This window comes from Eublepharis macularius, chromosome 13 (genome assembly GCF_028583425.1).
Source record: "Eublepharis macularius isolate TG4126 chromosome 13, MPM_Emac_v1.0, whole genome shotgun sequence".
In the NCBI taxonomy this organism is placed as follows: Eukaryota; Metazoa; Chordata; class Lepidosauria; order Squamata; family Eublepharidae; genus Eublepharis; species Eublepharis macularius.
Window position 1 is genome coordinate 14,042,850 of NC_072802.1, and position 16,023 is coordinate 14,058,872.

General features: G+C 46.2%; 1 protein-coding gene across 1 annotated transcript in view; it reads left to right on the forward strand.

The window, feature by feature from the left end:
* Positions 1-391: 391 nt before the first annotated feature.
* GAB3 (GRB2 associated binding protein 3) overlaps positions 392-16,023 on the forward strand; it is a 110,475-nt gene continuing 94,843 nt past the window's right edge. Inside the window, exon 1 of the mRNA XM_054996911.1 lies at positions 392-631. Coding sequence (XP_054852886.1) covers positions 560-631 — 72 coding nt within the window. The 5' untranslated portion in view covers positions 392-559. The remainder of the gene's footprint in view (positions 632-16,023) is intronic.

A 16,023-nucleotide genomic window follows, 5' to 3' on the forward strand; every position in this document is an offset into this window, starting at 1 on the left:
TTGCACATGTTAAAAAAGCAAAGTCGCCCAGCCCTCCCCGCGCCCGCCGCTGCCTCGGCGTCTGCTCTGCCCGAAGCCTGCGCGCGGCCGGACCGCTTCACGCGGCTCAGCTATTCCGCCTCCCCTGGAGCGGCTGCGCCCTGCCTCCGCGAGCGCCGACGGAGGGGGGCTGGCCCTCGCCGGGGAAGAGGCCCGCCCGTCCGCCCCTGCCTGCTCCGGAGGAGCCGTCGGGGGCCGGCCAGCCGCAGAGGGAGGCGCCGCCCGGGTCTCCCTCGCACGTGCCGGCCCTTGTTTACCGGCCCGGGCCCCGCCATCACGTGCCTCCCCGACGGCCGGCCTGGCCCTGTGGCGGCGGCGGGCGGGGAGCCGCCTGTGCGTGTCACAGCTCAATGTCATGACTTCCTCCTGGGGCTCCGGCTGCAGCGGCGGCGTCGGCGTCGGGCTGCGGGGAGGCCAGCGCGGCTAGTGCGCTCCAGCGCTCCGCCACCGGCTGCGGGAGGAGCGAGGCCGTCCGCGCCCCGCCGCCCCCGGAGCCCCCTGCCTCGCCTCGCCTTGCAAGATGAGCGCCGGGCACGTCGTCTGCACGGGCTGGCTCATCAAGTCGCCCCCGGAGAAGAAGCTCAAGCGATACGTGAGTAACGACGGACGGGGGAAAGAAGGGGCGCCTGCGCTGCCCGGCTTGCGCAGCCCGCCGGCCAGTTTGCAGGGCAGGCTGCGCGCGGAGGCGAGATGCGGAGCCCTGCCCGGTGCCCGCTGCGCCCGGCGCTTGCAGCGGCTTCCCCGGACCTCCCCAGCCCCCCGCCGCCCCCCGCCCTCTTTCTCTCCCCGAGTCGAGCGCCGGGGCGGTGGTTACGCAACCGACTCCGGTTCGAAAAACCACATTTTCTGTTTCAGTTATAAGGTGCCTGTTTTGCAACCGAAAGGCGAAGGCATCTCCTTTGCCGCGGGGGGACTTGCGGAGAACTTCTTGCCTTCTTAAGCCGGAGGGGGGGGGGCGACCGACAACCCGGCGACAACAGGAGCCTTTTTTCGCCCCTGCTCAGCTGCAGGGATCTGGGAGTCTGCCCCTGCGGGTGATCCGAAGTTGTTTGTATCCCCTCCTGGCGCACGTCTCTCCGTTGCTTCCATTTGCCCCTCGCGAATTTCCCAGCTGGAAAGTTCAGAGGTGCCTTGGGAAGGGTCACACGAACGAGGCTAGGGACTGGCCACTTTATGTGGGGCTGCAAAGGGGTTTGGCGCTATGCAAAACGAGGTCTGATTTCTTTCCCATCCACCGACCCCATATTTTTTAAAAAAATTGTCGTAGTGTTTACAAAAAACAACAGCCTTGCAAGGTTGGAAGGAAGCCGTATTGTGCAGCAAAGAATGTGTCCTTTCTTTTGCCTTCCTGGAACTTGGCCAATGCTCCCTGATGTCCCTAAGCAAATTGCTCCACACACCCCTCCAGCCAGGCTTCTCTGTCAAGCCTGTTCTTTTCCAGGTTTGGCTGGTTCTGCCTCCGTTTGCTGATTCGTCTGCTGGGCGGAGGTCAGGTTGCTTTTGTGCCCTGGGAGGGCTGAATGGAATGTGCAGTGGGGTGGCCGAGGGACTCCCCAAGGTGCAGAACACACACCTTGCTCTTGGCTGCGTAGATGTTGGGCGAGTTGTGACGGGGGCGGGGAGGTGGATGGGAGAACGACATTTTGCCCCTCTCAAGAAAGGGCTGCCGCCAAATGTGGCTCTTGCGAGCCTGAAGCCTTCCTCTAGCCTCTTCCTGTCCCCTTCAGTCCCCTGAGCTTGTTGGTATTCTTCTAAAGACAAGGGCTGAAACTGGTCAAGGAACACACCTCTTGTGCAATGTGTTCCCCATCTTCACCCCCCCCAAATGAACACACCCAATTAACTGTATGCGTGTGCAGGGAGGAGGGGGGATCTGAGAATGTTTCTCTAATCATCATTTCTTTGAATCGGGCTCCGTTGGCTTTGGGTGCCTGAATATTTCCCCTTCTTTGCTTGATGAAGCTTTTTTCTTACTTTAAATAACGGTTCCAGCCAGTCTCCAGGGAGCTGGGTATAAATAGCAATCTGTAGTGTCTTTGGATTTGATTTCCTTGTTCACATAGACATCAGTGGGCCTATTTGGAGTAAGAAATGCAGCAAAGAACAGTTATGTAGTAGCGCACACGCACACACACAGGATAACATCACCCAGTTGATATTGTTAGCAACTCTTAACAGCAAAACCATTTGAAGGGTGACTCAGAAAGCGGTCCACACACTATTTTACATGCTTGCCTTGCAATTCAGATGGCCTGTGTGGTGTGGGCCCAGTGAGCCATAAGCAGGAGGGTTTTAGGATCTAGGCCCAAGGATCCAGGCCACAAGCCTCTGATTCTCCCAGTGCTCCTTAACATGGGGGTCCCTAACCTTTTTGAGCCCATGGGCATCTTCAGAATTTTGAGAGGGAAAGGTGAGCACCACCACTTCAAAATGGCCGTCACACAGGAGATAGAGCCAAACTCCCCAACAGTTGCCTCAGGGAGGCTGAGTGGAACAGGATACCTCACACCTCCTGGGAAGAGGAAATGCTGAAGTGGGAATGGAACCACATACTGACTGAGGAAAGCTCAGGTGCTTACCAGTCCTCCACACCCTCCAGTTCAAAATCCTTTCATTTGAAGGAGGGCCATCAATAACAATCCTTGCCTTATGAAACCCACTTTCTGAAAAGCTTGTTGAGCACCAAGAGAAGTAGTGACGGGTGCTGTGGCACCCAGGGGTGCCACATTGGGGAACCCGCTCTACTGCATTGCCTACAGTGGTTTCTGGCACCAGAGTTCTGGCCTCTGCTGCTGAACGTGCACACATGTATATGCTTTATTCCTGTGTATCTAGTGATGACTTTGTCACATTGAAGTCCTGCTCAGGCATCCCATTTTTATCCTTTTTATAACCTTCAGAGACAGAGACTGCATCCACACAGTCTTGGCTATCGTACTGTTGTGCAATTCTTTGCTACTGGATTGTTGTGTCCATACCAGAAAATCCAGTAGCCAGCAATTGCTATAGCATGCCAGTAACGTCATGTCGAACTGTTTGTGAATGCGGCTCTGAGAGAGTGGTTTATTTAAGTGAGCATCATAGCTGAGCAAGATTTGAACTTGGATCTTTCCACTCTGACTCCACCTAGTGCATAACAGGATTAGCCTGGCTATGCCATGAGGGAGCGAGAACTGAGAATAAGATCCAGAGGAGTTAGCCGTGTTAGTCTGTAGTAGCAAAATCAAAAAGAGTCCAGTAGCACCTTTAAGACTAACCAATTTTATTGTAGCATAAGCTTTCGAGAATCAAGTTCTCTTCGTCAGATGCATGGTACACCCCTCCTCTTCTATATTTGACCAGTTTATGTACCATGCATCTGACGAAGAGACCTGTGATTCTCGAAAGCTTATGCTACAATAAAATTGGTTAGTCTTAAAGGTGCTACTGGACTCTTTTTGATTGAACTGAGAATAAACTGCAGTTGAGTTTGCTTTTTAATCACACGGTCTTGCTGTTGGTTTCCTGAGTTTGTGTGTCCCTAAGTGAAGCATTTTATTTGGAAGGCACATGATGCAATCACCTTGCTGAAGACCCAAGTTCGAATTCCCACTGCTCCGTGGAAGCTGGCTTGCTGACCCGGGGCCATCGCTCTCTCAGGTTATTGTTATGTGGATAAAATGGAGGAGAGGAGAGTGATAATGAAAGCCATGAAACATCCCTGCTGGGAAGGAAAATGGGGTATAAATATCTAAAGGAGGAGGGCAAATAAATAAGGAAGGTCTGCTGGAAACCTACATGGAATTGACAGTGCAATCCTAAACAGAGTTAAACTAGTAACTGCTTAGGATTGCAGTGTTAGTGTATCATAGAATCACAGAGTTGGAAGGGGCCAACCACAGACCATCTAGTCCAACCCCCTGCCCAGTGCAGGATCAGCCTAAAGCATCCCTGACAAAGATTCATCCAGCCTCTTCTTGAAAACTGCCAGTGAAGGGGAGCTCACCACCTCCCTCGGCAGCTGATTCCACTTCTGAACTGCAAGACTCCCTTGAGTCTTGTGATAGAAGGAAGGCAAGATACACATTTATTTGACAGTTATGAATGAGTAAATGATGTGGGTTTCTGTATGGTTTGGGAGATAGTGTTGGTCTTAGTTCTGGGAGATTCAGGTTCGAATGCCGCCCATGAGAATAGACTTTGCAAATTACTGTTTTTTCCCCTTCAGACCCTGTAGAATAAGAACAGTAATGGCATTAAGATACACACTGTCTCTTGGAGGATGAGAAATCGTGCGCACACAGATGTTTTATGATCTGGTAACACCACTTCAGTTAAATTTCTTTAGGGTAAATTAATTGTAAGTTAACTTATGAAGTTAATTACTTGAACTGAAATGGCTTTAGGATTGTAAGCACAATGTTTTGTTATCTTGCTCTAGCATATGTTTAAAATTATAACCCAGATCCTGAGCATATAGTATTCTTGCACTGGTGGAAAACATTTGTGTTTGCACAATAATACGAAATGGGGCCTCTTATTTTCAGCTCTGATACGCACTCGTGGTTAACTTCCAACAACAGCAGTCAGTGGAGGAAATTCTTGGTTTTCGTGAAAACAGAAACACTTCTGAGATAAGGAGATGACAGACTATTGCAAAATTATTCTTTGGGAGCCAAAGTTAATTTCTTGCCCTGATGATGCCTTAGACCCGCCAGTGAGAGACAAGCGAAGCCTGCAGTTGGCTCCGTGTCTGCGCTAGCAGTTGGAAGCCAGCGGGGAACAGAATTGTCGTGCTGGAACATTTATTTTCAGGCTGCACATCTAGCGGGTCGTAGAATTTGGGTTCTGAGAATCTTATCACGGTCAAACAAAAGGAGCTAGCGTTTGGAAGTGCAGGACGCGCACACGAGATTGCTCACATGCCATGTTTTCAAAATAGATCCTAGTCTGGAAGGCTGATGTGTTCCGATAAGAGGTGTTTTCTGAAATGATAACTCGTGCAGTCAGATATCAGTTTTTGATGAAGGGTTATTGATATTGAGGGTGTGTTTTTTTTTTAACTAACTGGTTCATTTTTGTGGTTTTCACACATGACAGGTTTTGCTAATGTTTACAATGCTCAGGAAAAGTATCCATGTATTACATTACCATTACAGTGCATATGGTTAAAAAGAAGGCTCCCCCATGGTTTTTTCCCCTTGTGCAGAGCTGAGAATTGGGAGCTAAGCTCTAGCACCAGGCAAAAGAGAAGGAAGGGGTAACAAAGTATCTGTGGCTCCTGTGAGAGTTCCATTCTTGCTGCTAAAATAGTCTTCATATGCTGCTGTTTTGCATTTTAGAAATTGTTTCCTTGATGCTAAATGCACAAGAACAGCATGGTGTAGGGACGGTTCACAAGTATAAAGTGTTTTATTTTGCTGGAAAAATTAAGTGGCTAGAATGTTTATTCTGTCTAAAGCTGTACATGTCTTTCACAAACAGTGTTGGGTTTCTAAAGAACCCTGAGTACAAAATGAATCTATGAAATGCCCCTTACTCCTTTGCCTAGGTTGCAGTCCCTCAGCATGTTCTGCCCTAGAGAATATTTGAAAATTGTAGGAAGCGATAGACTAGAAAGTCATATCCTTGTTCTGAAAGTACTCTGACAAAGTTATTCTAGCCACGAGTTTCTTTCTGCTTTGAGTGAATGATCCATCCTAGCTTGCGAGTGAAGTAGCGGAGAGGGGGGCAAAGCTAATCCATCCTGGACTTCAGCTGTGGTAGAGCATTTCGAAGCAAAGCCTGGTTGATGCTCTTCATGGCAGACAAATTTTCTACTTGTCCACCTATATGTTTCTTGGTGAACACCCCTCATTTATTTACTTCTTTATTTATTTATCACCCTATAAAAGCTTGGAGTAGTATATCAGGTTAGATCCCACAGACCTGTTATATGAGTTGAGGCATTTTCCTCTGGTAGAAAGAGTTTTTGCCTACAGAGAGCATTGAGTGTCTAGTGTCAGGAGAAAGCTCCTTTCGCCAGAGAAAAGTGCTGGTTCTAGCAGAATTAGTCCATTCAGCTATCACACTGGACTGCAGTTCAACTACAGTTCGTTGCAACCGGCATGAATGTGGATTGCTTGTGGAGTGCCCACGCTCCCCTCCTACCTTCTTTCATGCTTGGAGCACAATAACAAATTCTAAGTGAAAACAAATGGTAGATGCCCAAGATGTCCAAATTCTGGTGCCTAGATGAACTAAAGTTTGTCATCCCCTTTCCCAGTTGATTCTAAACCCAGGTTATAGATCCAGAGGAGTTAGCCATGTTCGTCTGTAGTTGCAAAATAGTAGCTTTAAGACTACTATTTTGGGAGCAGCTTTAAGGAGCAGCTTTAAGGAGCAGCTTTAAGACTAATCAACTTTATTGTAGCATAAGCTTTTGAGAGCCACACCTGTCTTCTGACGATGCATCTGATGAAGAGAGCTGTGGTTCTCGAAAGCTTATGCTACAATAAAGTTGGTTAGTCTTAAAGGTGCTACTGGACTCTTTACTATTTTAAAACCCAGATTGCCTCTCAGGTGGGGCTTGTGTACAGGAAAACAAATCCTAAGGCTCCCAGGTGGATCTCTCACGCCATTGGTTTCATTTGAAGTTCTTTCCCTTCTTATATGTGGGAAGGACAGAAGGGCCTGGAAGGAGTGAGGGGGTACAAGCTGGAGAGACAATCTACATTTCTGCTTCTTGTACCAGTGTAGCATAGTGGGAATGTCGGACTAGGATCCTCAAGCGCCCAGGTCTTCCATGGAAGCTTGCTGGGTGACCTTAGGCCAGAGACAGACACACTCTGCATCTTTCTCTTCTTCAGGTATTGTGCATTGGCGCCATTCACAAGTTATGCTTTCCCCGCTGAAGATGAGACCGCCGCACCCTTCTGGCTGATGTAATATGCAGACCTGGGACACTGGCCTGTACTACCCTGCGATCAAATGTCAATGCATTCCCACCACCTTCTCATCAGCTCTACTGCTATTTTATTGGTGCCCTTCCTCCTCTGCAAAAGGCCTTCTCAGTTTCACTCATGTCAGGGCAATTTCTTTCTTTTCTTAAATTAAAAATATTCCTAGCGCGCATACTTGCTACCCTTTCAAAAGAGAACCCCCCCACCCCACATTTCCACACACCCTCATCCCCAGAGCAGAAGCGATGATGGCAGGAAAAAGCAGAGGATGGGTGAAATTTTTGCTGCATCAGTTAAGCTGGCAAGACTTTCTTCTCTAGCATATTTCTGTTCAGGGGGGAAAGCTGAAAATGTGGAAGAGAGAAGGTTTTTCTTTTTCTTTTTAGCATTCCCTGTGAAGGAAATGTCTCTGGTGAGGGCCATATTAGATTTTGTAAGAGAAAGGAAAGTTCTGAACCTCCAACCTCATATTTCCTTTATAATACTAATTCAGGGACTGGGTAGAATCCTTGTGTGCTGCCTCGATTCTCCACTTGGCCGGCTCCGCGCCCCCCCCCCCCCCGGTAGTGGAGATAGAAATCAGCCCAGTTGGGATAAAACACGTTTACAGGGAAATAAAACAGGAGCCAGGAAAAAGTTGGAATAAATGTTGGGCTTCTGCTTTAGTTTGATATTACAGCCTAACGTAGCTGCCCATCTAGAATCTCCATTTCTAGGAGCAGTCAGTGGCTACTGGGTGGATAAGATGACCGTTCCCCCCCCCCCGCTCCGATCCTAAGTGCCCCCATGACTTCATATTCCTCATTATCTTGGCATATGCAGGTTTATAATCATTTGTGTGCCAATATACTGTCTGGGTTGGCAGAAAGATTGAGCATGGTGGGGTTATGAGCTCTTTTGGGCTCTCAGGAGGTGGGAGAGCTTGACTGGGCAATGAAGGATGCTCTTACCTAGCCCAAGGTTATATATGCTGAATACAATCATTTTCAGCCAACTCATTTCTCTTGGACGGTTATTTGGGTGGTGCTGTAGTAGCCCCAAAGTCCCTGATTAATCTTTGAAGGCATGTTTTCAGTGTGCAGGAGTACCACATTATAAATCACATTCTAAAGGCCAAATACACGTGCAACCTGTTTTTAATGTTCTGAAATAACTGCTCCAGAAGGACTTGGTAGTCGATACAGCCAGCATTCAGCAAGTCTGGAGAAGAGGAGGAAATATATATTGTGCTAACGAGCCTAATACTACGCTCAAGCATTACTGGGAAACTGTTAATGGGCTGGCAGGCAGAAATGGGTGAAAAAGTATGATGCCACTTCCAAGGCTTCTTTGAATTCGCACAGGGCTTTTTTTCAGCGGGAACACGGTGGAACGGAGTTCCAGCACCTCTTGAAAATGGTCACATGGCTAGTGGCCCCGCCCCCTGATCTCCAGACAGAGGGGAGTTGAGATTGCCCTCCTTGCAGCTCCAGCGGCGCAGAGGGCAATCTAAACTTCCCTCTTGTCTGGCGGTCAGGGGGTGGGGCTACCGGCCATGTGACCATTTTCGCCAAGGGCCCTTGTTCCAGCTGACCCAAAAGTGATGTCAAAACTCCCCCCTTGTTCCAGCTGACCCAAAGTGATGTCATTGTGCGGTTCTGAGTTCCACCACCTCTTTTCCTCTTGAATTCCACCATCTCTTTTCCCAGAAAAAAAGCCCCGCATTCGCATATACTAGGAATCTTCCTGTTTATGAACTTCACATTGCTAGTTTTACTGTCTCCCAGGGAATTGTCATCTTGTGCTTTTTTAAAGCACCATGCATGTTGATGATGCTATATAAATAATGAATGATAACTGATTTGTAATCTTGCTGTGCTTACTCACACAAGCTTTATTAGGATTAAGGAAAAAATAGTCTCCTCCTGTAACAGTTAGGAAGCCTTGCAAGTGCTTTGAACTACCATTGCAGGATCTGAATTCAAATCCATTCTTGGCCGTAGAAATCAGCCCCTTATCTGCAAAATGAGGATAGTTAAAAGTGACCATGCAAGGAAAAAGTATTTTTAATAGACAGAACTTAATTAAAAGTGCTTTGAGAACCCCTGTTCCAAGGAAATTGTCTTTCAGCTGTCGAGATTCTTAAAGTAAACTCTATGTGGCAAGCCTTATAAATCGTATGTATGAACGACCCATATGCCGTTGCTCATGTCTTCTATAAACTCCTCCGGATTAGCGGAGGTTATACAAACCCTGCCTAGAATCACCATTAGTATAAACTGTAGAATCTGCCCTCCTCATAAAACAGCTGTTTGTGCATTCAGAACTGTTACAAACTCTGGAGTTTATAGATGGAATCTACAGATGTGACAGTCTGTTGCTAGGATGACAGCAATTACTAGTAGGCAAAACTACGGGCAACCCCAGACTAACAATTATAGTTGCAGAAAACAAGCCAGGGAACTTACCAGAAATATATTTTTCATATATTATGTGAAAAAGTGCAGTAGTGCAAAAGTGCAATGATTCAATTATAATAATTTACAATATAATTTTACAATACAAGAATACACAAACACACAGTCATTACAAGAAGTCTTCCATAGTCCGTAGAAAATATCCTATGCGTTAAAGTGCAAAGTGTCTGTTGCAATAAGAAGCCGGAGGTGGAGAGTGGCAATGAGCTCGTATATCCTTTCACAGTCCAAAGATTAAATTAATTCAAAAACGCCGACGGGAATATGCAGGCAGATTTCAATTAACCCGTTTCGTGAGTAAACAACTCACTTCATCCTGGGCATGAACATTTCGGACTGGACCCACTCTCTTAGTTGGCCGTGGTCTGTTGGCCCCGAAGCAGTCTGGACACAAGCGTTGTTGATGACCAGTTCCTTGTCGGGTCTCGGTCCTGCAGAGTGTTCCATCTCCTTGTTCCACCTGCTAATTTCTCTCTCTGCTGTTTAAGTCATTTAGATATTGCTTTACCTTCAAAAGCCATGCTTACTGTTTCTCGTGAATATCACTTAGTTACTCTTGAATATGCTACATGAATATGCTCCTATGCACTTTAACGCATAGGATATTTTCTACGGACTATGGAAGACTTCTTGTAATGACTGTGTGTTTGTGTATTATTGTATTGTAAAATTATATTGTAAATTATTATAATTGAATCATTGCACTTTTGCACTACTGCACTTTTTCACATAATATATGAAAAATATATTTCTGATAAGTTCCCTGGCTTGTTTTCTGCAAGGATGACAGCAATAGCAAATGCTAACTAGCCAGGAATCGACAGTTTGAGGGGGTCACAGCCTCTCCCTTTCCTACAAACTCAGCAAGGTGAGTGAGCATAAAAAGAAAGTGTTACGAAGATCGTGATGCCTGCTGATCTGCTGGGAAAGCTTTTAAAAACTAGGGATAGCTGTGCCATGCAGCGTGGGTACCAGTGATCTTTCCCGTTGGAAAACACTAAGATTTATATTTATGTTTGTTGCCTCAAAGGACATCTGAGAATAATGGAACAAGCAGTTCGTTGGGTAGGGGTCCTAGTCACTGGCACAGCACATGCCCTGTGTGCACAAGATTCTGGCTTCAGTTCCTGGCATCTCCTGGTAGCTGACATTGGGAAGAGCCTTCTTGGTTGGACCACCAGTCTAATTCATAATGAGGCAGCTTTCTATGTTTGCAGTGGCTGTATCTTAGCGGCAGAGAAGGCCCCAGACTCAGACTCTTGCTAAGGTAGCAGAGAATGCAGCGGTTCACAGCTTTCTGTCAAGCATCCTACTATATAAAAGGCTAACCGTGTTCCAGACAACTCACTTCCTACCCTGGTGTGCCTCCAGAGGGTGTTGTTGCGGAGGGAAGCCCAGAAGAGGCAGCCAGACCTCCAGAGAGTATGCCACGGCAGGAAGCCCAGGCCAGGAGCAGGCGTGGAGCAGGCGGCAATGCCTGTCCCCTGCCTTCACCCAGCTGGGATTAGGAACGGAGCAGGTGGCAATGCTCTCTTCCTTTTCACATAGTTGGGATCAGGTGTGGAGCAAGTGGCAATGCTTGACCTCTGCCTTCACCTGCCTGGGATCAGGAGGGGAGCAGGAGGCAATGCCCCCCCCTGCATTTTATATAAGCTGAACGTTTGGGGAGTGTGGTGTTATTTATGAAATGTATTAATAATATTGTATGAATTGTGATGAATTGTACATGACAAATTAGCATTTGAGCACTTGGACACTTTAAATTGCATGAATTGATTTTGTAGTTATAAGTGGGTTTTTTTCCCTCCTGGGTGGGATATTTCTTTTCACTGATTGGGATCAGGAGCAGAGCAGGTGGCAGTGTTTGCTCCCCGCCTTCACCCTGCCAGGATCAGTCATGCAGGAGGAGGCATTGCCCGCCTGCCCACCCTCCCCTTTTTAGAGCCTGTTGTATTTTTTCCTGCAACGGGCTTTGTTACTAGTTGGGTATATTTGTAATTTTGCTTGTTAAAATGAAGGCATTTAACTTTTAAATTCAATAAATATGCCAAGCAGTACAATTTTATATGGGAACTAAATTATAGATGATGCGTTTTATGTTGTTCAAACAGTAAAATATGTTTAGGTTTGATAAGAAAGAATGTATATATTTCTTCTCCTCCTTCTCCTTTTGCTATGGCTTGAAATTTTTCCAAAATCTCCTTTTTTAATTGAGCTCAGAGAATTACCTCAAGATTGGAAATCTTGCGTAGTTTTTTTTTTAAAAAGTCGTCTTCTCTTGTATCTCCCTTGTATTTTGTAGTCTTTGTTGAAGGAATCAGATATTGCTGGCAAAAACAGTGGCTGTAGATCTGTTTCTCCGACTAGCTGATGTGGACCACCCTGTTCAGAATTTGTTCCACAATACTAGTGATTTTCAGAATAACTAGTATGTGTATTACCCCACCACAGTTAATGCTAAATACAATTTCAGTTTAAAACCATATTCTGGTGGTTGAAGCTTTTAATTGTTTTGCAACCTTAATAACATGTTCTGTTCTTAGGGAGAAATTATTTTTTTACATTTAAAAAAAAAGTTTCCTCAGCGTCCTTTGGGAGAAAATGGTTTATACCTTCATGTAGGACTTGTGTGGGCACAAGGAGAAATGTATGATCATATTATTTCAAAATTCCTTCCCAATTTCTCTTAAGAAAGGAAATGAGCTGGCATTGTTCGCTGTTTCAGCTTGCATGAGGAGAAATGAACCTGTTCTAAGAAAATGGAAGGCAAGAGATTTTGGGAAGTGGCTCAGGGACTTACCAGTTCCTTGCTCAGCACATAATGAAATAGTAGAATTCATTGCTGGTGGATGTAGTGATGATGATAATGATAACAATAACAACAGCTACAACAATAACTATATTCCATTTATATAGTGCCCTTCAGGACAACTTAATGCCCAGTCAGAGTGGTTTACAAAGTGTGTTGTTATTATCCCTCCAACAATCCCTGTGAAGTAGGGATGAAGGAGCTCTGAGAGAGCCGTGACTGGCCCAAGGTCACCCAGCTGGCTTCAAGCGGAGGAGTGGGGAATCAAACCCGGTTCTCCAGGTTAGAGTCCCGCTGCTCTTAACCGCTATACCAAAGTGATGTTCACAAGCACAGATAGCTTTAAAAGGGAGTTAGAGAGATTCATGAAGGATCGGTCCATCAGTGGCAACTAGCAGTAACTGGCTACTGGCAGTACATCTCTGAAACCCTTTCTGGACCTCTTTTGGCCCATCTTAACCTAGCCCCAAACATTTGCCCTTCATTGGAAAAAATGGAGGGCAAATTTTTGGTGCTAGGTTAAGAAATGGGGATTCTTAGGGGCATTTGCGTGCAACATGCAAGAATAGAATAGGACCTTTCTTGAGTGAGAGGATAAGGCATAAATATCACAGATAAATAAAATTCTCCCCCCCCCAACCCAGGAAGCTGTCCATCAAACAAAGGACTGCCTCTTCTGCCGTTTCCTTATTCCTGACTTAGGAACATTGACAGGATGAGAGCTCTGAGCCTCCTGTCTGCCCTTCTGCCTGTACGGGCATGGATGGTGCCCCTTACACAATCGTTTTCATTTGTCTACCACTTGAGTATTTTTTAACTGTTGCTCCGTGCACTGATGGCATTGCCATTTTCCTTTCACTGCATTGGTCAAAATGAATTCTTATTTCAGTTTCCTCAGTTCAACGAAACAAGCACTTTAACTCCTTTTTTTCCTGATGGAAAGAGAATCCAGGAAAAACTCTTCTGCTTTGAGAAATTAATTTTATCCTTGGCTTATAAAGACACTTAAAGAAAACAGAGAGAGAACTAGGTTAAGCCAGACATTTCCCACCAGATTCCCCTTAATAGGTTACTTCCACCTTCAACTTCTTTGAATTCGTTTACTGTGAATTCTAAGCTGTGGTAACTAAAAGTGAACCAGAACTTCAACGGAGTTTTTCTTAGGAGGTTTTCCCCCCCATTAATATTATTCAGTTTGTTTGCGTTCTAAATTTCACAGATGAATGATATGTGCTGATAAAATCTGATATGTCAGATGTGGGGAAGGTTCTAAGAAGAGTGTTGAAAGGAGCGTGCTGTTCTCCTGGGCAGCTTAAATGCACGTGTCAGAATAGTGAGGCAACTTGGCCAAGCAAAGACCAGTCTAGATTGCCTGTAAGCTTCAACTTGTACCTGAGAGTCTGGTCACGTGCACTAAATTCATGTGTGAGTGGGGGAAACCCCAACTCAATTTGAGTTTAACATGTGACTGCTGCACTCCCCTTCAGAGTGGCTTGGGGTTGTTGTGTTTGCACTCGCTCATGAGTTTAGTGCACGTGTGACCAGACCCTGAGGTTGGACTGGGAAGCTCAAGATGGCAGGGTGATTCCAGCATAGCACCAGAGGTTCCATCACCTGCCTGTGACCTGACTGTGTCTGGGATGCTTGTAGGTCCAGACCTGAAACTCACCTTCAGCACCCCCAGGGGACAGCAGGAAGCCACTGAGCTGTAAGCATGTGGCGCCAGAGGTGACACCAGAGTCATGTGACAGGAAGAGGAGGAGCTAGTCTCTGAACTTGCCTGTGCTAAAAAGGAATCCTCTCCTTCACTGAGTGACCTCACCTTGATGCCCTTCTGCTATGCTTTGTGTGTTTACAGAGAGAGACAGGAAGCACCATTGCTCTCTGTGCATGCACCTTTGCAGCAGATCCTTCCAAAAAACTGCCCCCAAAAGGGGGGGGGTCTCTTTGAGTGTTTGTGACCCAGTGGCTGGGCTCTGCAACCTCCAGGGGCTCCTGACCTATCGGTTGAAGACCACTCTTGTAGATGAGCTGTGGCTTGTGGCTAAGGCGTAGGGCACTTGCCAGCTTTTGGGAATGGGGTTGATGCGGCTGCATGATACTCTGTTGGCCCTGCACTTGGGCATCTTGGGAGGAGGGGTGGAGGCAGCCATCACTGACAAATAGCAGTCATGCATGCCTTCCAGGGTGCCTCCAGAAAGAGGGCTGAAGTCTCCCTGCTTCCTTTCTAGAAAGGATTACAGTGATATTTGGGCCAGGGATGTCTTCATATAATGTCACTGAATACAATTCTGATTGTGCAGAAAAAGTGGGGCGTATACTCCAGAGAGAGCCAATGTTGTGTAGTGGTTAGAGTGTCAGACGAGGCTCTGGGAGACCCAGGTTCGAATCTCTACTCTGCTAAGGAAGCTTGGTGGGTGACTCTAGGCCAGTCACCGCACTCTCAGCCTCACCAACCCCACAGGATTGCTGTGGAGCTAAAAGAAGCAAAGGAGAACCATAGACCCTGTTCTGAGTTCCCTGGAGAAAGGATAGGGCAAGAGCCTTTCATGGCCTGCATCCCTCATATCTGCAGGACTGCCTCTCTCCCTCTCTTTGCCACAGCAGCTTTTCTCGTGTGAACAGGGCATTCTGCAAATGTCACCCTGCAGTCAGGCCTAATCAGGAGTTGCCCATTCATGCATGTTCTCTGTGGTGGCCCCCACTTTATGGAATGGCCTGTCTGAAGAGGTCAGGAAAGCTCCCACTATCTTGGCTTTCCATGAACTATGCAAAACTGAATTATTCAGGAAGGCTTTTTCACTCAAGTAATAGGGCTGTCATGTTAAGAAATGGCTCCGAGAGATGCTTTCATAAAGGGACAGGGACTGTAGACTATACTACTGGGCATCATCTGTTGATGTAGATATGTCTCCACTGGGGAGTTTCCATATCGTTTAATATGCCATGTCAAGTTACTTATGGCTTGTTTCAGCAATGTTTCTTCTTTGTATTCAGAATTATGCTTGTTTTCAAATTTCTGCCCCCGTTGCTTATTGAATGTCTCAGATGTTGATCATATTGACTGTGTAATCCACCTTGAGTCTCAGTGAGAAAGGTGAACTATAAATAACATATAAATAAAGATATAAATAAAAAAGTAAATAATGTTTTGAACAGTTCAAAAACAAAGGTGTGAAACTCCTGAATAGTCTGGGAGAAATAGCTGTGTGTCTTGTAACATGTTTATTAGAGCATTACAGGTTAATGCATATTTATTTGCTAAACCTGCTCTGTACGTGCTCTGCCCTTAAGTGTGACCTTAAATCCCATTGACTTACACCAAATGTAGGTGCACTCCATATTTTCTGAATTGCATCCAGTGTCAGGAAAAAGTCACACCGGTCTCTGCTCATGTCCAGCCATGTGGCCGTGAGTCATGTTCCCCACCAATTCATCCCTGTATTGTCACAGAAGACAATTTTTTCTATACTGGCATCAATTCTGTGTCCAAAACTTCATGAGTCCATCTTGATTCATGCCATGGTATCATCAAGACTTGAGTACTACAAGGCACTGTACATTGGTTTCCCCTCTAAGTTAACTTGGAGACTCCAGTTTGTGCAGAATATTGCAGTTCGGCTATTATTGGAAGCTGGGAAAACCATGAATATTACTCCCATTCTACAGTCACTCCATTGACTTCCTATCATTTACTGAGCCCAATTCGAGTTATTGCCTATCATCTACAGAACTCTTCACAGCCTTGGTCCATCATATCTATGGGACTGCCTCTCTCCTTTGTCAGGGTCTTCTGCAG